A 24350-nucleotide genomic window follows, 5' to 3' on the forward strand; every position below is an offset into this window, starting at 1 on the left:
TCACGAAAGCAGATTGTAATGCACTTCTAATCATGACAACCAATATGACGGAGGAGACGCTTCAGAAAGTTATGCGATTCTCAACAGCACGTGAGGTTTGGCTAGAACTGCATAGATTATACGATGGAAATGCAGAAGATAAGACATATGATTTATGTACGCAGTTTTTCAGTTATAAGCGACAGCGTGGAGATGACATTGCCACTCATACATCAAAACTGAAAAATTTGTGGAATGAACTACAAGTTGAGATTGTAAAAGATAAAGAAGCAGCCAATAGTTCATGTAAATGTAACTTGCCAGAGATTTTACTTATATGCAAGATTTTGGGTACTTTACCAGATGAGTATTTTTCGTTCAGGTCGAGCTGGATGCTGATGGCAAAAGCTGAAAGAAAAATCGACAATCTCACAAATCAGTTGTGTGCTCACGAGAAAGCATTGTTGAGCAAAAGTGAATACAATCAAGAAGCTTTGATTGTAGAAAAAGCTAGTTCAAGCAAACCAAAAATGAAGCAGAAAAAAGGTTTTATTTGTAATTATTGCAAAGCACCTGGACATATAGTTCGCCATTGTATGAAGTGGAAATCTGATGGAAGACCTCCTAAACCAAAGAAGAATACAAGCGGTGATACAGTAGGACAAGGCAGTAATGTTAATATGTCTCTTCTTGCAGTGACCAGTAGCGTACTTTCTGTCGATTGTGATCAAGATAATTGGTTTGTTGATAACGGTGCAACAAATCATATCACTAATCGAAATGATCTTTTTGGAGAATTCAAGTCATTCGATGAAACTCACACGGTTACCACAGCGAATGGAGATTCCATTGTAGCTATCGGAAAAGGTACTATTACCGTAGAAGCATCCAATGAAGGCAAATCAGAGAAATTCACTCTAACCGATGTTTGGTATGTTCCTAGTATAAAGAAAAATCTATTTTCTGTTCTGTCTGCACAAGATAAACATCCTAATAGTGCATTTATTTCCAAGGCTGAAACGTGTTGCTTTATAATTGATGGACAAGTGAAACTTGTTGGTGCACGAAACCGATATGGTGGGTTATTCAAACTGTCTTTGAAAAATGTAATGCCAGTTACAGAAATGCAAGTGAATCTGATTTCGAATGACAATGTATTGCAATTATATCACGAAAGACTGGGTCATCAAAATAAAAGACACATAAAATCTGTTATATCACGCGAATTGGGCATAAACGTGAAACTGGACAGTGAATTATGTGAAGGGTGTATATACGGCAAAGCTCATAGACTAAAATTTGGAACTAGAGAACGTGCAAAAATGCCAGGGGAACTCATACATTCGGATGTATGTGGACCTTTTGTGAACTCTCTATCGGGATATCGTTATTTTGTCCTGTTCAAGGATGATTACAGTCGTTTCCGTTATGTTTATTTCATTAAGGAGAAATCTAATGTCCCTGATGCGCTAAAAATCATGTTAGCTGAATCTAAAGTTGCAGGACATGTAGTCAAGGAGCTTCTTAGTGACAATGGCGGTGAATTCGATAGCAAACGAGTGAAAGACATCCTACAACAGAATGGAGTTCGGCAGAGATTAACAATGCCTTACACGCCGCAACAAAATGGTTGTTCTGAGAGGGATAATCGAACTGTTGTTGAGACTGCAAGGTCAATAATGCACGCACAGGAGGATTTACCACAGTATTTATGGGCTGAAATGATCAACACAGCAACATATATTTTGAACAGGTCAGGTGTTTCCAGTATCGATGACAAATCTCCCTATGAAGTATGGTTCGGCAAGAAATGTAGCTTGAAACACATGAGAATAATAGGAACTATTTGCTATGCTCATATTCCAAAACCTTCTCGTAAGAAGATGGACAAGAAAGCTGTCAAAGGTATATTGATTAGTTACGACAATCATGACGGCTATCGTATATGGTGCAAAGAAAGCAAGAAACTGATTAGATCTCGAGATGTTGTTTTCAATGAAAAACTCCTTGACTCTACTGGATCAGATGAAGTCCCTATCATTTCACCTCCACAACAAGCAGTAACGACATATGACTCAGTGGAAGAGGAAGGAAGGAGCAAAGGCGAGTCGTTGCAGAATGAGGAAAGTGAAGAGGAGTATTACCAAGAGGAAAATTTTCAAGAAAACAGACGGGTTGATTTAAAAAATGAGGTTGAAAGTAGACAATTGAGAGACAGGTCGGAAATCAGAAAGCCTGCTAAATTCGATGAGTTTGTCATGAGCATGTCTACAAACATTTTGGAAATCAAAGAACCGTTGAGTTATGAAGAAGCGATAAGAAGTGATCAGCGAGTACAGTGGTTAGAAGCTATGAAAAATGAGATGAAATCACTAAAAGAAAACGATACTTGGGTTCTGGAAAAACTACCGAACGGCAAGAAAGCGATCCCTTGTAAGTGGGTTTTCAAAGTCAAAACAAATCCGGATGGTTCAGTGGATAGATACAAGGCTAGACTTGTTATAAAGGGTTTCTCCCAGAGAAAGGGTGAAGACTATGACCAGACATTCAGTCCCGTGGCGAAATCTGGTACAATTAGGGCATTATTGAGTATCGCAGCTAGCGAAAATATGTCTCTGATTCAATTTGATGTTTCAACCGCCTTCCTTTATGGAAAATTAGAAGAAGACATCTTCATGAAACAGCCAGAGGGATATAAAGATGGTTCAGATAGTGTATGCCATCTCAAGCGTAGCCTCTACGGTCTCAAGCAAGCACCCAGATGCTGGAACAAGAGATTCGGAGAATTTTTGACCAAACAAAATTTCCATACGAGTGATGCTGACCCCTGTCTTTTCGTAAAGAAACAAGGAAAAGATATAATGATCCTAGCACTTTACGTAGATGATGGTCTCTTGGCTTCAAATAATGAAGCACTGAAAGAAGATTTCCTGAGAAATCTGAAAAGTGAGTTCAAAATCACAATGAAACCAGCTTCATATTTCCTTGGGTTGGAAATAGAGAAACAAGAAGATGGATCAATTCGAGTGAGCCAAGCAAACTATACAAGAAAAGTGTTAGAACGTTTTGGAATGGGAGACTGTAGGCCAGTTTCTACTCCTATAATAAATGAACGTAGTCAACAAGGGAAGGAAGAGGAAGCTAATTCAGAAGTGGATTTCCCATATAGGCAAGCGGTAGGGGCGTTGATGTATCTCATGACTGGTACTAGACCCGATATCGCTTATGCAGTTGGTTTTGTATCGAGAACTCTCGAAAATCCAAATTTTGCTGATTGGATCCGAGTCAAACGAATTTTTCGTTACCTTCAAGGAACCATCAACTATGGAATCACCTATAAACCTCATCATAAGCATTATGGTATAGAAAGTTTTAGCGATGCAGACCATGGTGGTGATGAGACTACAGGGCGTTCTACTACAGGTGTAGTATGTTTGTATGCTGGTGGAGCGGTGTCGTGGCTAAGTCAGAGACAGTCATCAGTTGCCATATCGACAACTGAAGCCGAAGTTGTTGCTGCAAGCGAAGCAGCTAGAGAATTAGTGTGGTTAAACCGTCTCTACTCTGATATTATTGAGGTGAAAAGCGTTCCTCAATTAATGGTTGATAACGAGGCTGCAATCAGGTTGGCACAGAATCCTGAATACCACCGTCGCACGAAGCACATTAAAATAAGACATTTTTTTGTTAGAGAACTTGTCACAGATGGTTCTGTCGAAATCAAGAAGGTTGCATCCGAATTTCAGATAGCGGATATCATGACAAAGCCGTTATTCAAGCCAAGACTTCAAACTCTTCGCAAAAGCATGGGTGTAGACCAGAAAATCCAACAAATCAGTCAATGAGGGAAGGTGTTGAAATCAATGATTCACGTTTACATTTTCCTTAATTTGTTTGATATATTAAATATACTAAGTAGGTGTATGAATGTCAGATTGACAGTTAGTTAATTAAAAAAGTTACGTTTTGATAAACGTGTTTTTCCTAAGATATTTCCTTCAAGTTCAAACTTCAACAAGAAGGGCTTCCCAAAACTTTACCTAACACTAACAAACGCCAGAAGGGCTTCCTAAAAACTATAATCAACAACAAATGCCAGAAGGGCTTCCTATAACCTATAATCAACAACAAATGCCAGAAGGGCTTCCTATAACCTATATGCCTAAACTAATCCTGAAAACAGGATCCTTATATCAGCCTACACTTGGCTTAGGCTTAACCTCAAACTTCAGTACCAAAACTAAATTAAAACAGAGTTCAACAAACTCCAAATTTACCAGATAATAAACCAGACAAATAACCAAGTTGAACAAGAAGATTGACCTCAACCACAGATCCTGAAGGAATATACAAATACAGTGGTTGTAATAACTGGCTGGTATAAAATAGCAGGCTGAATAAAGTAATAGTAAATTCCAGTTACAAATCCTGAAGGGATACACAAGTGTTATAGTTGTTAAAATAAATGGCCAGTTAGTGAAGTGCACCTCACCGCAAACTGTTTACAATTTCGACAGTAAATAATGAGCATGAAACAACCTTTATTCAATATATTTCAATCTAACTATCAATGGATAGAAAATTAATAATAAAGCCGTTAACTCCTATTCAAATAACTGATTTACTATCAGTACACTAAATCGTTACTTCAAAAATTAAATCTCAGTACAATACTCATTAAAGCCAGTGCAAGCACCGGTTACCTGATACAAAATCAATATTGGAGGTTGACAGCAAATCTAAACGGTGAGGTCTCTAAACGTAGAATGTACCATCTACTCGAGCTACACCATATGTCAGCAATATACTATGTACTCGAACTGTACCATGTATCAGAATGTATCATACATCAGAACTGCACCAGAAATTCACCAGAAAATAAGTACCATAACCTCAAACCATACCATATACCAGACTCCAGAACGTAACCAGGCACTAGGATTCTTCAATTCAACCCAGGCACTAGGATTCCCAAAAATATCCAGGCACTAGGACCCTAATAAAATACTATAAGATATTGTTCACAAAATGAAACGGAATCTATACCTCTCAGTTGTTGTTCGAGGGAAAAGGATCTTCTTGATATTCTTCGTGTAAGTTCAACAGGTGTTCGAACTTATCGGCGGGAAGCGAATCCTAATAAAATAGAAATCTCAGATAATGACACAAGATATAGGAATTATATCATACCTCTCAGATCTTCAGAGTAAAATTCAATACCAGAGATGGGCCTTGTGGAAGAAAATTCTCATAATCACGTATAAAACGTATTTCCCAAAATTATTCACAATACCATAAACCATACAGGGAATTACCCAAATTGAAGAAATAATCGCCTATAACAAGGATGATTCGAGATCATATATTCTCCAATTCAAGTCCAATTTCCTTCCAAAAAAATCCCTTTCAAAATTCTCTCAAATCGCCGATAACCTCCATTTTGACAATCCATAACCACAGAATCTACCAGTTGTCAAATAAAACTTCCCACACAGAAGAAAATTAATACAAGAAATCCAGAAATTATAAAATATTTCCCCACGGTAATAATAATCGACCTCATTTATCCGGAAATAAGTGTTCCACAATAAATTGATATTTATATTAATACGGAACATTCCGAGTTGAATCAACAATCAACTTCCAGAGGGCGTACTACCAACCGAAATATCCAATGGTGTAAATCGAACCGTTACAAATTTTATTCACAGTCAAAATATATTTCAAATAAATCAACAACAATTCAGCAATCCTGGAATATCAGACAAAGAAAATCAATGCAAGTCTTTATTCAAATCAATAACGATAATCACTTGTTTCAAAAATTCATCAGCATTTCAACACAAAATAAAAATGTTTCAGGCAATCAGTAAACTCAGAAATAAGGAATACACAGCAACAAAAACTTATATTCACTGTTGCAGCAATAATAAAAACAAGTCAACTTTATTTATCAGAAATCAGCTATTATGGTTCAAAAGCAAATAAAATCACAAGTAAATATCTCCAAGTCCTTATGACTTTTATATCCCTACCTTGTTTCAGCCTGGAATAAAGTTGCTCAGGATAATAGTGTGTAAGGGAAAAAACAACAAATCTTTCTTTATTCAAACGATGAACAGTAAATAGTAGCAGTGAACAATACCCTATTATATGAAGGCGGTATGATATCACTATCTTAGCTACAGTGATTGTACAATGAAACAATCGGTAGCAGTATCTCAATTATACTCACTGGTTTTCTGTCCGAGTTGAACCAACCACTCAACGTAAAACAGTATTCAACGCGCACAAAGATAGTCACTGAGTGTCACCCCAAAGTAACTTTCCGTAACCCTTCACGTAACCGAAAAAGTCACAAAGAAATCCTGCGGTCGATTGTTCTAGTCCTGCTGCAATACACAAAACAAAAAAAAGTTATTCAGATATTAATGTCCACACTGTTAATGCTATGTCGGTTTCCTGCTAATAAGGCCCGGTGCACACATCCGACTTTTGCAGTTACGACACCGTTGCTGTGTCGTACTTGCGGCCTGTTGTACAAAGAATCAAATGGGAGCATGCACACTACCCGGCGTGCCGTTGCGACGTCGTTACAGCCATCATGCGGGCTGTGGTACAAAGAATCAAACGGGAGCATGCACACTAGCGTACGACACCGCAACGGTGTCGCAACTGCAAATGTCGGATGTGTGCACCGGGGCTAAAGGAAATTATTGTCAAACGCGAAAATGTTTATAGCACTTTAATATAGTCCACTGATACTTAGGTACCAGTAACAAATCAATTCAATATACGGATCTTCCTCCAACAGGCGAAGATAATCTCTTCCACTCAGAAAGAAAAAAATGGTTGCACTGACCTTCGGTTCCTCTTCAGTCCTTACACCCTTAAGCGTCGTTTTCTGAAGATCGGGAGCTATTCTGTCATTTTGTAGCGTTGTCTCTTCTGGTCCCTGCTCTAGGGCATCATTTGTAACGCTCTTTTCTGCGTCACTGTGCGCCTCTGCCAATTGCCCTTCAGCACTTTGCAGTAGTATCTCGAGGAAGAAATTGACAAACCTTACCAGGGTAGCTTAGTGAAGACAGGATTCGGTGTCACCTAGGATGGTAGCGGTGACCAAGTAACAAACAACGCAACAGAATTAATAGGTTTACTGATTCAATTCTACAATACAGACAATCTCAGCAAAAACGGGAAATCAGAAAAAAACATAAACTGTATCAATATGAATACTCCAATTCGGTTACTGAGATAATTTGTACTGTCTACAACTACTGTGTCCTTACCTCACCAATTTAATGTCAGTCAGAACCGTTGAACAAGTTAGTCGGATCCGGGAGCCGGGAAATTATGATATTTGGAGATGAGAATCGTGGATTTTGTAGAGTCGGGAAGAAATGAAAACTAATCCTAACGCGTTGAAAAACTACACCGGTACACCACCCTTTCGTTGTCTCTATCAAATGAAACCCTTGAATATTCACTTGTAAGAAAGTCACAAGTAAAAATTAGCAAACTCCCCAGAAAAGGACTAACAAGTGAGTTAACTGATGAAAATGGCGATTTTCGACCTCAGCAACGGATTTGTAACTATTGGCGTTCAATTACCAATTTTACTATTGTCCAGTCACTTTGTAACTCCTTAACCAAAATGTCTTTTTCCAAACTAAACTAAACTATACTACTGCCTAAATCTCTAAATCTGAATAACTAACTAAACTAAACTAAACTAAACTATCTACTAAATCTGACTAACTAACTCTACTAAACTATCTACTTAAATCTGAATCTTAACTGTATGATATCTACTGAATGCCTAAACATGAATTCTACTACTATCTGATAATACTGAATGCCTAAACATGAATTACCGATATTGGGTCGGTTACACCCTTTTATAACTTCGGTGCGGGGCGGTGAAAGAATTCAGCCCACGTGACTCCTTATGTCGACAAAAACCTCGTTTTTCGAGAAAATTCTCTTGGCGGAACGTAATCTAACATATGGAAAAAAAAAATATATCAGCGGTAAAATTGCCGAAATAAATAATTTCTTATATTATTTCAATCGGATTATTCGAGGCCCTGGTCGGTTGAAAAACATGAGGCCTGGACTTTTTCATTATCGCGGTGAACAATTAATAAATTATTTCCAATATTTACGGAATATATCAGAATGATTAATTTGAACGGAAAACAATGAAATATTCTTTAGACGAAGCCTGATCATTCCTATGGGAATAATCAGACTTCGTTACAAGCTACTATCCTGAACTATGGAAGAAAGCCATTATTCTACCAATTCCCAAGGGTGAAATGGTCAAGGGTTATGGGGACCTTCGACCAATAAGCTTACTACCAACTATGTCTAAGATTTTAGAGAAGGTACTTGAACATCAGATAAAGGTCCATTTGAATACCTTCAATATTATTCCAGAAGAGCAATCGGGATTTCGGAGGGGTCATAGCTGCGCGACATCATTAATAATAATAATAATGTTTATTTACTATAAACATAAAAAATTACAGAGGTATTTATATTTCACGAAATATTTACCTGTGCGTAATTATAAATAAAAAGTGTTTCTAAAATATTTGAAGTAATATACATTATTTATGATATTTAAATTAGTAGTGAATTCTTTCCATTCAGACAATATTGTTTCACGTTCTAGTGCAAGTCACTTCCGGGTAAAAGTCCAATCGGGTGGGTTTCTAAGATTCATTTTAGGGTGAACATAATTTCGGGGGTGAAGGTCCAATCGGTAGATAGGTGTCCATATTCGGGTTCATAAAATGTCTCTAAATTGTAAGTATTAATTTCAAATTTTTTTTTTTTATTTATTTTTTGATCTTTTTGATTGATTATTCTGTTTATACAATCTCTTCCTTTTTCTATTAACCATTGTTTAGCCTTTCTTCTGTAATATATATAATTTTTTATTTTTTTCAGATTTTCAGGAATTCTTTGATATATCCTTGGGGCTAGGTAAAAACAGGATCTTTGTCCTATCCTTCTTTTGGCTCTTGGTGTTTGGTAATTAAATATTCTTTTTTTCTTGTTGAATACAGATGCTCTGTTTTATTCAACTTGATATTTCCTTTAAAGATGTTCAGGAGTATTTGGAGTGCATATGTCTGTCTAATATCGGGAATCCCTGCTAATTGGAATAATTGATCACTTGGGAATTTCAGGTTTTTTCCATAAATTATCTTCAATATCCATTTCTGTATTGTATTAAGATGTTTCAAGTGTGTGTCATAGACTCCTCCCCACCCTATAATTCCGTAGTTGATCTGGGATTGTATTAATGCATTGAATAACATCATTAGATGTTTAGTGTCATTCAAATATTTTTTCATAAGTTTGAACTTATATAGAAGTCCTCTCAGTTTTCTTACCGTATTTATAATGTGTTTATCCCATTTCAGATTAGCATCAATCATTATTCCGAGATATTTTATTGATGTTGTTTTTGGTATCCTTACAATTTCATTTATCTCAAGATCTCCCATTGATGGTAGATCTGAATCATAGGAGGAAAAAGCCATGTATTTCGTTTTCTTTAAATTCAGTGTGAGTTTATTTGCTTGAAACCATTTTCCCAAAACATCAAAATCCTCTTCAACTTTATTTCTCAACTCATGCCACGTGGGAGCCGTGTAATGAATCACAGTATCGTCAGCAAAACTGAGTATTCCACCCGTGCTTCCGGACTTCAACAAGCTGTTGATGTAGATCAGGAACAGTAGCGGGCCAATCACTGTGCCCTGTGGAACGCCGTAATTAACCATTTTTGGGGAACTTTGATTTCCGTTTATATCCACAATTTGTTGTCTTTTGTCCAGGTAAGACTCAAGTAATTTAAAACTTGTACCACGAAATCCGTATCTCCACAATTTCTCGAGAAGTCTCCCATGGCATACAGTGTCGAAGGCCTTTGCAAGGTCAACAAAGATGCATAGGCTAGGAATCCGTTTATCCAAAGATTCATATATTCGTCCAGTTAGCTCTCTTATTGCATCCTCCGTCGACCTCCCACCCCTAAATCCATACTGAGCGTCCTCCAAAACATTATTTTTCTCTAAAAAGCTGACCATTCTATTCTTCAGAACCTTTTCAACAATTTTTGAAATAGCCGATAACAATGATATAGGTCTGTAGTTGTACATTTCAGTTTTGTCACCAGTTTTGTAGAGTGGTTTGATTAAGCCCACTTTTAGCTCTCGGGGGATTTAGTCGACCCCAGCCATGCCAAGGTCTGTGCTGGCATGGTTCACCGCAGCCTCCTCGGGGCGAGAGTTGGACAGTGATCAACCGACACTGACCAATGCGGTGCGACTCCCCATACCCTGCTGTAGTGTCGTGGCTTGGGGTATTGCACGGGGTTTACGATGCCAGGTATGCAAGGGATCAGCACTTCATGCCTGATATACCGACATGTGGAATCTGATGTCTGTGGTCATGTCTCGCGAGCAGAGGACACATGCCGGGGGATTTGGCTTAACCGCCTGAACCGAGTGTATGAAAGACACAATAAAAACTTTCCCCAAGACAAGGTGGAACAGCGTATGCCGAAGTCTGCGTGGCTAGTGGGAGGATCTAGTCCTGAATATGCGAACTCCAGATACCAGGCGACCTCTGGTTTAATTGGCCTTCCAGGGGCATGCGGGGCTCTGCCTCTGGTGACTGAAATTCCCTAGCTGCACGTGGGACTTCATATGGACCAGACAGAAAAAACCAAAGAAGGGTCTAGCACTAGCCCTAATGTGCTAATCGAGGAAGAGCAAAGCCTCGCTCAGCCTGAGGAACAGGGCGCAAGTCCTGACCCCATGGCGGAGGAAATGCTGCTGAAGAGCAGCGATGAAGAGGTCGTAGCTGGCCTCGAAAAGCTGACGGTCAGGAGACATAGACTCTCCGGGGCCGCCAGAAGGAGGATGAAGTTCCTTCTAAAGAAAGGGATGGCTCCTGACGATGCCAGGAAAGAAGCCTCCAAACCAATTGGTCCAAAGCAGAAAACAGGCCGAGAGACCAAGAGAAATAGGTCGGAGGACAGCACGCCTAAAGGCAAGGAGCCAAAGAGTGCCAAATGCGAGGCTTCAAAAGTCGCACGGTCCTCAGGAGGTGCCGGGGCTCAGACCTCGGGTGCCTCCAAAGTTCAATCCTCGGGAGCTTCCGGGGCTCAGCCCTTAGGAACTCCCAAGGGTCCCGCATCAGGTGGGCCCACCTACAGCCAGGCTACCGCTGGTCTGAAGGTGGGGATAATGCACAAAAAATTTCCAGAGGTGATTTTGGAAATGGACCAACTAATGGCCATCAAAAAATCGCTAATGGAAGAGATTATTGCATTGGGAAACGAGGACGCCATAACGCCTACGTTCCACCAACTGCATATGAGGCCAGGCTGGCTTGGGCTGACATGTTCTGACAAAGCCACTGTGGAGTGGCTGAAGAGCATACAGTCAAAACTCAAACCTTGGGAGGGAGCTGATCTAAGGATAGCCGAAGAGGCAGAACTGCCTCACCCGGAGATCCTGGTCGGATATCTCCCCGACAGCCATGATCTCACCAATGAGAAAATTCTCAAGGCGGTAGAGAATCAGAACGCAGGGCTCAAAACCTCCAGCTGAAGAGTCCTTCGAAGGGGACCATCAGGACCCATGCTCGAGATTGTCATCTCGGCTGATAGAACATCGGTCGAGAGACTTAGAGCAAAGAACTGGCAGATAAATTACTTTTTCGGCCAAACAAATCTCCGCCTTAAGGGACCAAAGACAATGGCCGAGAGGAGAGGAGCATCTCAGGCCCCAACCCCTGGTCCGGCGTCGAAAAGGCCCAAAGGGGAGGTAAAGAAGAAGGTGGTGAAGCCTCCAGGAAATGAAGAGGCCATAAAACTGACCACCAGCTCTGGGGGGAGGGCTGATCCGCAAGGGCGTGATAAGGGGGGTCTGACGGAGAAAAACCGGCGGTCCCTTCCGAAAAGCCTAGCGGACATCCTACCTCATAAGGAGTAGATGTCTGACATGCCTTCAGATAAACCTCCAGCACTCGAAGGCAGCCTCTAGTGCCTTATGCTGGAGAACATCTAGAAGGCATGTTGACATAGGGCTGATACAAGAGCCCTGGATCAATGGAGGCCAAGTAAGAGGCCTACCAAACAAAGTATATCAGACGATATACTGCGATAAGGCAGTAAGTCCAAGAGCCCTAATAATACTCAGAAGGGGACTAACCTGTCTTCCACTTACAGAGTTCCTGACAAGGGATCTTGCTGCGGCATTGGTTGAGGTGCGAACTGAAAACATCAAGAGGCAGCTTGTTATCGCCTCAGGATATTTTCCAGGAGACGCCATCAGCCCACCACCGGAGGAAGTACAACGCCTCATCGAATGGTGCCGCATAGAGAAGAAACAACTGATTCTGGGCTGCGATGCGAACGCACACCACAAAGTATGGGGCAGCACAGATATAAATCATAGAGGTGAGGATTTACTTGACTTTCTATTTTCTACTAACATAGAGATAGTAAATGTGGGTAATAGTCCAACCTTCATGAATGCGATCAGAAGGGAAGTAATTGACCTTACACTGGCGACACCTTTTATTGCGGGGATGGTCAAGAACTGGAGGGTCTCAGAAGAGCCATCCATGTCAGACCATATGGCAATAGAATTCAACGTTGAAGCAATTGCTTCAGCTGATGTTGAGTGCAGGATACCCAGGAAGACAGACTGGGAACTTTACATAGCCCACATGAGTTCTGATCTGAAGGGCCTGAAATACAACATCAGCTCCTATGAGGATCTGGAGAACGCCTCTGCTCACTTCAGGGCATTTGAAAACAGTTGTCCACTCAGGAAGAAAACGATCTCCAGAGACGTCCCCTGGTGGAACAATCATCTTGAAAATCTCAAGAAAATTGCTAGAAAAGCCTTCAATAAGGCTAAGCGAGAAGGCAGCTGGAATGCCTACAGACTAGCCCTGACCAACTACAACAAAGAGGTCAGGAAAGCCAAAAGGCAGTCCTGGAGAAGCTTCTGTGAGGGAATAGATAAAACGGCCCCAGCAGCTAGACTTCAAAAGGTACTATCTAAGGATCACTCAAACCCAATTGGCCAAATAAAGAAGCCATGTGGGGAATTTACGAATGATCCTCAAGAGAGCCTAAGAGCTCTACTAGAGACTCACTTTTCTGGCTCCAGGCAGATTACCAGTGAAGATGGGGCCCCCGCTGGGGAAGTATACAACCCCACCAGGTGGGATTCTCAGAAAGCTGGTAGACTATTCACACCAGAAAGAATTGAATGGGCGATAAAGAGCTTTCAGCCCTTCAAATCAGCAGGCATGGATGGTATTTTTCCAGCCATGCTTCAGAAAGGTGTTGAAGTACTTAAAGCCCCGATAACTGAGCTTTTCAAAGCCAGCTTCACAAGGGGCTATATCCCGAAATCATGGAGGGAGGCGAGGGTAGTATTCATACCCAAAGAGGGTCGAAAAGGCTCCCCAGAGCCTAAATCCTATCGACCCATATGCCTCACCTCCTTTCTCCTGAAGACCATGGAGAAAATAATTGACAACAACATACGAGGCAGTGTGAAACTCCACAGCAAACAGTTTGCTTATAGGGCGGGTAGATCTACTGTAGACGCCCTTCATCATCTTCTTAGAGAGGTAGAAGGCACCCTCAACGCAAAGGAGATTCTGCTTGCAATGTTCGGTGATATCGGAGGGGCCTTTGACAATACCCTACATACCTCCATATGCAATGCAGCCAAAAGGAAAGGGATAGAACCCTCCACTGTTAAGTGGATATCAGCTATGTTGAAAGGACGAACCGTTACAGCCTATCTGGGAGAAACCGAAGTGACTGTGCTGACGTGCAGGGGATGCCCTCAAGAAGGGGTTCTATCACCCCTGCTGTGGAGCTTGGTCATGGATGGCCTCTTGGAGAGGCTTACAAAAGGCGGATTTAACGTCCAGGCTTACGCCGACGACATAGTGGTGACGGTTAGAGGCAAGCATGTGGGCCCAATAAGTAGCCGAATGCAACTTGCTCTCAAAACTATTAAAAATTGGTGCGGGGAAGAGGGGCTTACTGTCAACCCCTCGAAAACATCAATAATCCCGTTCACTAGAAGAAGGAATCTCGACCTCAGAGCTCTGGTCTTAAATGGTCAGACTCTGCACTTCTCTAGTGAGTGTAAATATCTAGGTGTTATCCTGGACAGTAAACTGAACTGGGGGAAACATATAGATAAGACTCTTTCCAGAGCCACGGCGGCTATGTGGGCATGCAAAAGACTCTTTGGTAAGACATGGGGAGTGAAACCGAAAATGGTACTGTGGTTATACACAGCGGTGGTACGCCCTATTGTCACCTATGCATCTCTAGCATGGTGGTCAAAAACCGAGGAGGTCACCACACGCATCAGGTTGCAGAAAATGCAAAGGCTGGCGTGCATTGGTGTCACAGGAGCTATGCGCACAGCTCCTACGGCACCGCTGGAGGTCATACTAGACTTGCCTCCCTTACACCTACATGTAAGGAAATGTAGCCTGCTCGAAGCAATAAGGATTTCCCATAATGAAAAGCTCCTTCCTGGGAACTGGGTTGGACATATGAGGATACTGAATCAACTAGATTCAAACCTCCTCGCAAAACCATCAGATATCATGCCAACCACCTACGATTTTGAAACGCCCTTAGAAACGGTTATAAATGACCGTCATAGTGCAATAAGTTTCATAAATCGTCTAGACAAAAAGTCATCCATATGGTTTACAGATGGATCAAAAACAGAGAAGGGCACCGGCATTGGGATATATGGACCTAGACTGAGGATCTCTAAAGTCCTGGGAAGTGAGCCCTCGATTCTACAAGCCGAGATAATGGCTGTTTATGTATGCGCCCAGGAGTGTCTCAAAATGAACCTCAAAGGGGCGCATATCTACATCACCACGTACAGCCAAGCCACGCTGAGATCCCTGGAATCGTGCTGTCAGGGGTCTCTGCTGACTTGGGAGTGCCGTAACACCATAAAGCAACTGGCCAGAGGAAAAAAGGTGACTCTACTATGGGTACCAGGGCACTGTGGGGTTGAAGGAAATGAAAGAGCGGACGAGCTTGCAAAAAGTGCATCTAGGTTAAGACCTGCTGGACCTGAGCGTTTCTGTGGGATAGGAAAAGACCAATACAAAGCTGCGGTCCAGCTATGGGAGTTGAACAGTAGGACAATCCACTGGACTAACACTCCTAGACTTGCTCAGGCAAAGAAATTCGTGAAGATTTCACCTACTTACACCAGAAAACTCCTGAAGCTGTCACGAGCGGAGCTTCGGGTGATGGTGGGACTGCTGACGGGGCACTGTCGGTACAAACATCATTTGTACCTTATGGGTAAGTCAGCAGACGAGATTTGCAGGCTCTGTGGATCGGAAGTAGAAACTTCTGAACACTTGATATGCAAGTGTCCAGAGCTGGCTGGCCTAAGAACCATCCACATGGGCAAGCCGGTCCTGGATACCAGAGAGGTAATGGCCAAGGCCCCTAGGGAGGTTGTCAATTTTATTAACGTCGTTGACGACCTCCCTGGGTTTCTATTAATGAGTAGGGTAGTGAACAAAAGATCTGCATGGTCGCAGTTCCCGGAAGGCTCACCGAAGCAAAACGACCCCAGTTCAAATAATAATAATCAGCCCACTTTTAGAATATCCAGAAAAGTACCATTCTGGAAGCAATAATTGATTATATAAGTCAGAGGTTTGGAAATTTCTACTTTTATCAGTTTCAACGTTTCTGCTCGCAAACCATCAATTCCGGGTGACTTTCCTATTTTGAGTTTTTCAATGTTATCTTCTATTTCTTGTGAGTCTGTAGGCTTCAGAAAAAAAGTTGTATTCTGCCAAGTGTCAATCTCTCTAAAAACCTTCAATATCTGGTATATTATCTGCATATTGTTGTCCTAATGTGCTAAAGTATTCGTCAAATGCTTCAGCAATACTCGATTTATTGTCGATCGAACCATGTTCCGTTCTAATGTGATCTATTCTTGTCACAGGTCACAGGTGCATCCTCTCTACATACATTTTTCACATAATCCCAGATGGCCTTTGTTTCTGATTGGTTTTTTGCCATGAACTTTTCTAATTCTTGTTTTTTTTCATGTTGGGTAAGTTTTTTTATTTGATTTTTCAGTTCGGAATATTGTTTTTTTTTTTGGGGATTTTCTGGGTTTCTTTTGAGTTCCATGTATATATTATTTTTCTTGTTAATCAATTTCAATAAAGATGGAGATAACCAAGATTTTCTTTTGATATTTTCATGTTTTTGGTTCACACTTCTTGTGTGCTTTTTAATAATTTGTCAGGGTGTTCATGAATTCTTCAGTAATTGAATTTGCGTCTTTTTGATCATACATTTTTTGCCAGGTTTCTTTTTGTAAGTCATGTTTCAGTTGTGAATAATTAATATAAGTTTTTTTTTTACTTTTTATTTTCATTTCCTTAAATTCCTCTATTATATCACAAGATATCATTATTGGGAGATGGTCAGTAATCAAATAATCAAAAATGAAGCCATTGATATTATGTGGAGTTTTATTCTGATTCAATCCTTTAACATAAATGTGATCAATACAACTTTGGCTAGCAGGTCTAGTAATTTTATTAATAAATGACATGAATCCAAACGTGTTCATAGTGTTTTTGTAATCTTCCACGTGGTCTTCGTTAGATAAGATGTTGATATTCATGTCGCCCACTATTATATGATCTGAGCATGGAGAATCTGCCAAATAACTGAACAAACATTGATTAAAAAGCCTAGGGCATTGTTGTGGTGATCTGAAAATTGCTGTAACCTTGTAATAGCTTTTATCTTGTTTCAAGAGTGAAATTTCGATAGCCTTAGCTTCACCAATATTTATAATTTCATCTCTGAAGCAAATATTCTCCTTAACATACGTTATGACCCCATCATTCCTATTATACTCTCCACCATTGTAAATGCAATGAAATCCATTTATACGAAATAAATCAATATTTTCGATCTGGAATGTTTGAGATAATACGATGATCTCATAATTTTGCGATATATATTCTAGAAATGTGCAGAACTCGACGAAATTTTATGATATGCTTCTGATGTTCATATGCAGAATGTTGAGCTTTTTGTTCAAGTTGTAGTCTTTTATTTTATTGATGTTTTCCAAAACAGTAGTGTCATGTGATATAAATTCGTAGTCTCTGATAAACCGATTCATAGCAACAATTACAAATACTAAGCGTAACTTGAGTTAATTTTTTTAAATTTTTTGTTTTTAGTATCTGAAATTTACTTTGCTTCATAATGTGTACTCAACTCATTCATATACATATATATGTTTTTTTTTTCTTAATAATAAGTTTATATTTTTGCATACGAATAATAATTTTTTTTTTTATTTATTGATTTAATTTTATCTTTTTAGATGATGTAGACTGATATCAGAATTATGCTATTGTAATTATAATTTTTATTTATTTATGTTTTTTTTGGCAATACTATGAATTTCTATTTGTCTGTCGTTGACTTATGTCGAAGTTTCATTCCACCAACGTTTTCTCTTGGGGATGATTCCTTCATGCCACCAACGTTTTCTTTTGAGGGTGACTTCTTTTCAGTCAAAAATTGCTTTTTGTGTGTTGCCAAATGTGGTGTCAATATTTTTTTCACGCGTTTTCCTTCATTAATGGTCGATGGTCCAGGAGCCAAATTTACCGGTTTGTATCCAGGTTCCACCAGCGTTTGATTACTATTCCTAATTGTAGGAGTACCTGGTGCACTATTTACTTTATTTTGTTCCTCGGAACACTCCAAATCCTCTAAATCGTAGGCAACCTGCCCAACCACCAACTTATTTCCCTTTATATAAGATTTTTCTGTATACTTCTCTCTGGCCTCCAACAAGAATGATCTGAGCCTAATATTCTCTTGACGCTGTTTCGGTGTTAAATCATTCGAAATCGACACCGTTGAACCCTTTAACTTTTTAACGTGGTTGAATATTTTTTTTTTGTTTGGTATGACACAAATTCTATCTTTAAAGGGCAGTTTTGTGTTTTTCCTATAGTATAGTAATCACTTATTTCCGATGCCTCAACCCGAGTGCCCAACAATTTATTCAGCTCACAGCACAGAAGTTCCGGTGAGAGCTTAGAATCCTTCTCCAATCCAAAAACTATGTTGTTTTTTTTGTTTCCCAATCGGTTAGCGCTCTTGAGCCCCTCTCTTAATTCCTTATTTTCCCTCTCCAATAGATCAACCTTACTTCTTAGCTCTTGAATATCCAATCGAAGTCTTACTTCCGATGCAGATATACAATTCTTTACCTCTCTAATTTCTATTAAAAGTTGTTCCAAAGTGACCTTTTTTCATTGCTCAAGGTTACTGATGACATCTTGGCTGCTACGGATAGGGGATACATAACCACTCTCATTTTGCTGGACTATTCGAAAGCATTTGATACCCTGGTACATGAGATTCTGTACGCAATTATGCATTCCGCTGGTTTTTCGTCTAGTGCGGTGGCTTTCATAAGAAGCTATCTAATTTTAAGAACCCAGCAGGTGAGATGTGGCGAGTTAATTTCGGATCCCTTGCCGGTATTAGTTGGTGTGCCGCAAGGATCAATATTGGGACCCTTGCTGTTCATTCTCTACACCCATTATATTCGTACATTCCTGAAATACTGTCTTGTGCACTTCTATGCAGACGATACACATATGTACCTTAGTTTTCCTGCAGATCAGGTTGAGCAAGGGATAGCAAGATTAAACGAGGATCTTCAAATGATGAACAGGGTTGCGGGCGCGCATCAGTTGATACTCAATCCAGCTAAATCGCAGGCAATATTTTTTGGAAATGCCGCGGTCTGCAGTGACCTGAGTCAGAGCACTCAATTCAAAATTGGGGATGAGGTCATTCCAATAGTGAGTAGTGAACAAAACCTGGGGCTGTTCATGGACAACAATTTTTGATTCAGAACACATATTGCTAGTTGTTTTCAAAAATCCATTATGAGTTTGCGACTTCTCTACCCACACAGGCGATCCCTTTCCGGAAAAATTAAAACAATGCTCTGCAACTCACTAGTACTGTCGAATTTTACTTATTGTTCACCTGTTTTTATCGATTGTTTAGACCAGGAAACAGTTAGAAAAGTTCAAAAGATTCAAAACTCATGTTTGAGGTTTATTTACGGCATAAGAAAGTTCGACAGGATAAGTCATAAATTGCCGGAAGCTGGATGGCTCAATATGGTGAACAGGTTTAAATTATCAGCTCTAGTTTTTTACCATCGTATAGTCACCACAGCAACCCCTTCATACCTTCACAGGAAGATCAGATACAGATCTGATATTCACAATTTGAATATCAGAACTCGTGGACTTATATCAGCCCCTCTTCATAGGCTTGCCCTCTTCGAGAGATCTTTTACCTTTTGCGTATACAAATTGTACAATCAATTCATCCATCTGAAACCATTATCAGTAAATTCATTCAGAAAACGTGTCTGGGACATATTGTTCAGTGAACAGTGTGCACCTGTGAGATAAGTTTTTGGTTTTTTTTGTTCTTAATTTTTCTTCTTGAGAGTACTTGTACTTTTTTTTTTGACATAAAGCACAATAATACTCAATTGCTATTTTCTTTTTCAGGGTTTGAGTGGAAGAACAGAAGGTGAACACCCACCTGAACTCCGCCCTGTGATTGAAATGAAATATATATTTGTTTTGATAATATGTGAATCAAATATTTTTTTTTATTGTCAATAAAGGCCTATTATTATTATTATTGAATTCCCTGAAAGGAGAGTTGTGCCAAATTCCTTTTCTGTGTTTGCTTCACAACCATAGAAAAAAATTACTCGATTTTGACACAAGATGACCAGAATCTCCGCAAGTGCTCATCTGATTGTGATAAACTTTGCACTAGAGATCACAGTCCTTGAACAGAGAGTTGTGCCAAATTTCATTTCGGTTGTTGCATCACAACAGTAGAAAAAAATTACTCGATATTGACACGAAATGACCTAAATCTCCCCGAGTACTTCTCCGATTGTGATGAAACTTTGCAATCAGGATCAAATTCCCTGAACGGAGAGTTGTGCCAAATTCCATTTCTGTGTTTGCTTCACAACCATAGAAAAAAATTACTCGATTTTGACACAAGATTACCAGAATCTCCGCAAGTACTCTTTCGATTGTGATGAAACTTTGCACTGAGGATCACAGTCCTTGAGCGGACAGTTGTGTCAAATTTCATTTCTGTGGTTGCCTAACAATCATGGAAAATAATTAATCGATATTGAAACGAAATGACGCGAATCTCCGCAAGTGCTCATCCGATTGTAATGAAACTTTGCATCAGAGATCACAGTCCTTGAACGGAGAGTTGTGCCAAATTTCATTTCTGTGAATGCATCACAACTATAGGAGAAAATTACTCGATATTGACACAAAATGGCCTGAATCTCCGAGAGTACACTTCCGATTGTGATAAAACTTTGCACTAGAAATCACAGTTCTTGAACAAAGAGTTGTGCCAAATTTCATTTCTGTGGTGACATCACAACCATAGAAAAGAATTACTCGATTTTGACACAAGATGACCTGAATCTCCGCAAGTACTCTTTCGATTGTGATGAAACTTTGCACTGAGGATCACATTCCCCGAACAAATAGTTGTGCCAAATTCCATTTCTGTGGTTGCCTCACAACAATAGAAAAAATTGACTCGATATTGACACGAAATGACGCGAATCTCCGCAAGTGCTCATCCAATTGTAATGGAACTTTGCATCAGAGATCACAGTCCTTGAACGGAGAGTTGTGCCAAATTTCATTTCTGTGGTTGCATCACAACTAAAGGAGAAAATTACTCGATATTGACACAAAATGACCAAAATTTCCTCGAGAACTCTACCGATTGTAATGAAACTTTGCAATGAGGATCACATTCCTTGAAGAGAGAGTTGTGCCAAATTCCATTTCAGTCGTTGCATCACAACCATAGAAAAAATTACTCGATTTTGACACAAAATGACCCGAATCTCGGCAAGTGCTCATCTGATTGTGATGAAACTTTGCACTTGAGATCACAGTCCTTGAACGGAGAGTTGTGCCAAATTTCATTTCTGTGGTTGCCTCACAACAATGGAAAAAAATTACTCGATATTGACATAAGATGACCTGAATTTCCGCGAGTTCTCATCTGATTATGATGAAACTTTGCACTAGAGATCACAGTCCTTCAACTGAGAGTTGTGCCAAATTTCATTTCTGTGGTTGCATCACAACCATAAAAGAAAATTACTCGATATTGACACAAAATGACCTAGGCCTCCCGAGTACTCTTCCGATTGTAGTGAAACTTTGCAATGAGGATCACATTCCTTGAACAGAGAGTTGTGCCAAATTCCATTTCTGTCGTTGCATCACAACAATAGAAAAAAATTACTCGATATTGACACAAAATGACCTGAATCTTCGCGAGTGCTCATCCGATTGTGATGAAACTTTGCACTAGAGATCACAGTCCTTGAACAGAGAGTTGTGCCAATTTTCATTTATGTGGTTGCATCACAACAATAGAAGAAAATCACTCGATATTGACACGAAATGACCTATGTCTCTCCGAGTACTCTTCCGATTGTAATGAAACTTTGCAATGAGGATCACATTCCCCGAACAAAAAGTTGTGCCAAATTCCATCTCTGTGGTTGCCTCACAACAATAGAAAAAAATTACTCGATTTTGAAACAAAATGACCCGAATCTCCGCAAGTGCTCATCCGATTGTGATGAAACTTTGCACTAGAGATAACAGTTCTTGAACGTAGAGTTGTGCCAAATTTTATTTCTGTGGATGCATCACAACCATAGAAGAAAATTAATCGATATTGACACAAAATGACTTAAATCTCCTCGAGTAGCCTTCCGATTGTGATGAAACTTTGCAAAGAGGATCACATTCCCCGAACAAAAAGTTGTGCCAAATTCCATCTCTGTGGTTGCCTCACAACAATAGAAAAAAATTTCTCGATATTGACACAAGATGACCTGAATCTCCGCGAGTGCTCATCTGATTGTGATGAAACTTTGCACTAAAGTTCACAGTCGTTGAACGGAGAGTTGTGCCAATTTTCATTTCTGTGGTTGCATCACAACCATAGAAGAAAATCACTCGATATTGACACAAAATGACCTAAGTCTCCCCGAGTACTCTTCCGATTGTAATGAAACTTTGCAATGAGGATCACATTCCCTGAACGGAGAGTTGTGCCAAATTTCATGTCTGTGGTTGCTTCACAACAATAGAAAAAAATTACTCGATATTGACATCAGATGACCTGAATTTCCGCGAGTGCTCATCTGATTGTGATGAAACTTTGCACTAGAGACCACTGTCCTTGAACAGAGAGTTGTGCCAAATTTCATTTCTGTGGTTGCATCACAACAATAGAAGAAAATCACTCGATATTGACACGAAATGACCTAAGTCTCCCCGAGTACTCTTCCGATTGTAATAAAACTTTGCAATGAGGATCACATTTCCTGAAGAGAGAGTTGTGCCAAATTCCATTTCTGTGGTTGCATCACAACCATAGAAAAAATTACTCGATTTTGAAACAAAATGACCCGAATCTCCGCAAGTGCTCATCCGATTGTGATGAAACTTTGCACTAGAGATAAGAGTTCTTGAACGGAGAGTTGTGCCAAATTTTATTTCTGTGGATGCATCACAACCATAGAAGAAAATTAATTGATATTGACACAAAATGACTTAAATCTCCTCGAGTAGCCTTCCGATTGTAATGAAACTTTGCAATGAGGATCACATTCCCTGAACGGAGAGTTGTGCCAAATTTCATTTCTGTGGTTGCTTCACAACAATAGAAAAAAATTACTCGATATTGACATTAGATGACCTGAAGTTTCGCCAGTGTTCATCTGATTGTGATGAAACTTTGCACTAAAGATCACAGACCTTGAACGCAGAGTTGTGCCAATTTTCATTTCTGTGGTTGAATCACAACCATAGAAGAAAATCACTCGATATTGACACAAAATGACCTAAGTCTCCCCGAGTACTCTTCCGATTGTAATGAAACTTTGCAATGAGGATCACATTTCCTGAACGGAGAGTTGTGCCAAATTTCATTTCTGTGGATGCTTCACAACAATAGAAAAAAATTACTCGATATTGACATTAAATGACCTGAATTTCCGCGAGTGCTCATCTGATTGTGATGAAACTTTGCACTAGAGATCACTGTCCTTGAACAGAGAGTGTTGCCAAATTTCATTTCTGTGGTTGCATCACAACAATAGAAGAAAATCACTCGATATTGACACGAAATGACCTAAGTCTCCCCGAGTACTCATCCGATTGTAATAAAACTATGCAATGAGGATCACATTCCCTGAACAGAGAGTTGTGCCAAATTTCATTTCTGTGGTTGCCTCACAACAATTGAAAAAAAATACTCGATATTGACACAAGATGACCTGAATCTTCGCGAGCGCTCATGCGTTTGTGATGAAACTTCGCACTAGAGATTACAGTCCTTGAACGGAGAGTGCCAATTTTCATTTCTGTGGTTGCATCACAACCATAGAAGAAAATTACTCGATATTGACACAAAATGACCTAAGTCTCCCCGAATACTCTTCCGATTGTAATGAAACTTTGCAATGAGGATCACATTCCCTGAACAAAATGTTGTGCCAAATTCCATTTCTGTGGTTGCATCACAACCATAGAATAAATTACTCGATTTTGAAACAAAATGACCCGAATCTCCGCAAGTGCTCATCCGATTGTGATGAAATTTGGCACTAGAGATAACAGTTCTTGAACGGAGAGTTGTGCCAAATTTTATTTCTGTGGATGCATCACAACCATAGAAAAAAATTAATCGATATTGACACAAAATGACTTAAATCTCCTCGAGTAGCCTTCCGATTGTGATGAAACTTTGCAAAGAGGATCACATTTCCCAAACAAAAAGTTGTGCCAAATTCCATTTCTGTGGTTGCCTCACAACAATAGAAAAAAATTACTCGATATTGACACAAGATGACCTGAATCTCCGCGAGTGCTCATCTGATTGTGATGAAACTTTCCACTAGAGATCACAGTCTTTGAACAGAGAGTTGTGCCAAATTTCATTTTGGTGGTTGCATCACAATCATAGAAGAATATTACTCGATATTGACACAAAATGACCTGAGTCTCCCCGAGTACCTCTCCGATTGTAATGAAACTTTGCAATCAGGATCAAATTCCCTGAACGGAGATTTGTGCCAAATTCCATTTCTGTGTTA

At 39.8% G+C, this 24350-nt stretch overlaps 1 protein-coding gene and 1 long non-coding RNA gene across 2 annotated transcripts; one reads left to right on the forward strand and one right to left on the reverse strand.

Annotated features, from left to right (window-relative positions):
• Window positions 1–4002: 4002 nt before the first annotated feature.
• LOC123672152 lies at window positions 4003–6438 on the reverse strand. Its single transcript, XR_006746222.1, has 3 exons — window positions 5170–6438; window positions 5026–5115; window positions 4003–4975 (listed from the first exon to the last, which is right to left on the reverse strand). It is a non-coding gene; the product is annotated as an uncharacterized LOC123672152 (long non-coding RNA).
• A 4257-nt stretch (window positions 6439–10695) lies between these two features.
• Window positions 10696–12349, forward strand: LOC123672153. Its single transcript, XM_045606152.1, has 2 exons — window positions 10696–12174; window positions 12233–12349. The coding sequence occupies exon 1, from the start codon at window positions 10704–10706 to the stop codon at window positions 11610–11612; it is 909 nt and encodes a 302-aa protein (XP_045462108.1). The 5' UTR covers window positions 10696–10703; the 3' UTR covers window positions 11613–12174; window positions 12233–12349.
• Window positions 12350–24350: the final 12001 nt, after the last annotated feature.

The sequence above is a fragment of the Harmonia axyridis genome, chromosome 2 (assembly GCF_914767665.1).
Source record: "Harmonia axyridis chromosome 2, icHarAxyr1.1, whole genome shotgun sequence".
In the NCBI taxonomy this organism is placed as follows: domain Eukaryota; kingdom Metazoa; phylum Arthropoda; class Insecta; order Coleoptera; family Coccinellidae; genus Harmonia; species Harmonia axyridis.

Bases quoted from the DNA above. Each gene is read 5' to 3' on its own strand.
- LOC123672153 (XM_045606152.1), top strand. From the start codon at position 10,704: ATGGACCAGACAGAAAAAACCAAAGAAGGGTCTAGCACTAGCCCTAAT.